Source organism: Condylura cristata, unplaced genomic scaffold (genome assembly GCF_000260355.1).
Source record: "Condylura cristata isolate star-nosed mole 26May11 unplaced genomic scaffold, ConCri1.0 scaffold00021, whole genome shotgun sequence".
NCBI classification, from domain to species: domain Eukaryota; kingdom Metazoa; phylum Chordata; class Mammalia; order Eulipotyphla; family Talpidae; genus Condylura; species Condylura cristata.
Genome location: NW_004567122.1, coordinates 30,582,001 through 30,583,156, shown reverse-complemented (window position 1 = coordinate 30,583,156; position 1,156 = coordinate 30,582,001). Strand labels below are relative to the sequence as shown.

The 1,156-nt window shown below is 46.1% G+C and overlaps 1 protein-coding gene across 1 annotated transcript in view; it reads right to left on the bottom strand.

The window, feature by feature from the left end:
- Positions 1-354: 354 nt before the first annotated feature.
- The window catches only part of PCDHB3 (protocadherin beta 3), an 8,834-nt gene continuing 8,032 nt past the window's right edge, over positions 355-1,156 (bottom strand). The window contains exon 3 of the mRNA XM_012727761.1: positions 355-1,154. Within this exon, the coding sequence (XP_012583215.1) occupies positions 805-1,154 (350 nt within the window). The 3' untranslated portion in view covers positions 355-804. The remainder of the gene's footprint in view (positions 1,155-1,156) is intronic.

The following is a 1,156-nucleotide window of genomic DNA, read 5'->3' as shown; positions in this document are numbered from 1 at the left end:
CAAAAGTCTAATTTTGCCAAACAGAAAAGCACAATCATATTTAAAATGCTGAAGTTTGATTCCCCACCTCCATCTAAATTCTCATGACACACTTTGGCCAAAGACTATTCTGGAAATTAAATGGCAGATTGTTGCTGGTAAAATATAGGCAAAATAACCAGACTGGATATTTTTGTCCATTTTTGGTCACTGAAAGCATATCCAAAACTGAAATAATTGTTTTAAAAGATTTGTTTTTATTTTTTTATGCATGCATGAACTGGGGTCAGTGGTGGGGTGAGAGGATACACCAGAGACAGAGTGGGGAGCAGGACAGGCCAATTGATGAAGTACACTGCTGAGGGGAGCAGAGGGCAAAACAGGAGAGGTCTTCTGTGCCTTGTAGGTTAGCTCCCTGGCTGGGGAGCAAACTTTTGCCAAGGTGCCTAGCAGTAGCTTGAAAATTCTGAAATTTTAATCCCTGCACCACCAGGGAGGCCCAATATTGAAATAAATTTTACTGTCATTCTGAATTAGGTGTATTACTTTCATATGAGCATTATACCCTTAAAAACATGGTACATCTTAAATAACACATATTGTTGTCTATGCACCAGCTTCATTAAGCCCACACAAAACTACCTTAGGAAAGTCATTTTTTTAAAGTACCTGACTATTAGGGTTTTAAGACTGGTGGTTTGATATTCTATAATGCATTGGATATAAATTTTTGACATTTGTTCCCATAAATACACTCATTTACAACCATTAGTAAAAGATACAAATATCTAAATTCAATAAGCCCTTTAAAATTTATCCTTGACTTCATACCTTCCCCTGAAACGGACTTGCCTCATTAACACCCTCCTCACCCTGAGCAAGGAAGTTGGGGAGAATGGGCTTGATGAACTTGAACTCACTGGTCCCAGTACCTCCCGTCAGGCACACCTCATACTGGTAGCTGTGGGACAGCGTCCCGGCGCCGCTGACGTCCACCAGGTGGCCCGGGAAGTGGCCCTCGGGCCCCGGCGAGCCTCCCCGCGCCGCCGCCCCGCTCCTCGCGCACACACGCGCCGCCACGAAGGCCAGCGCAGACAGGAGGAAGAGCGACGACACGGCGGCCAGCGCCACCACCAGGTAGACGGTGAGCCGGTCGGCCTGCGCGTCGGGCGCCGCC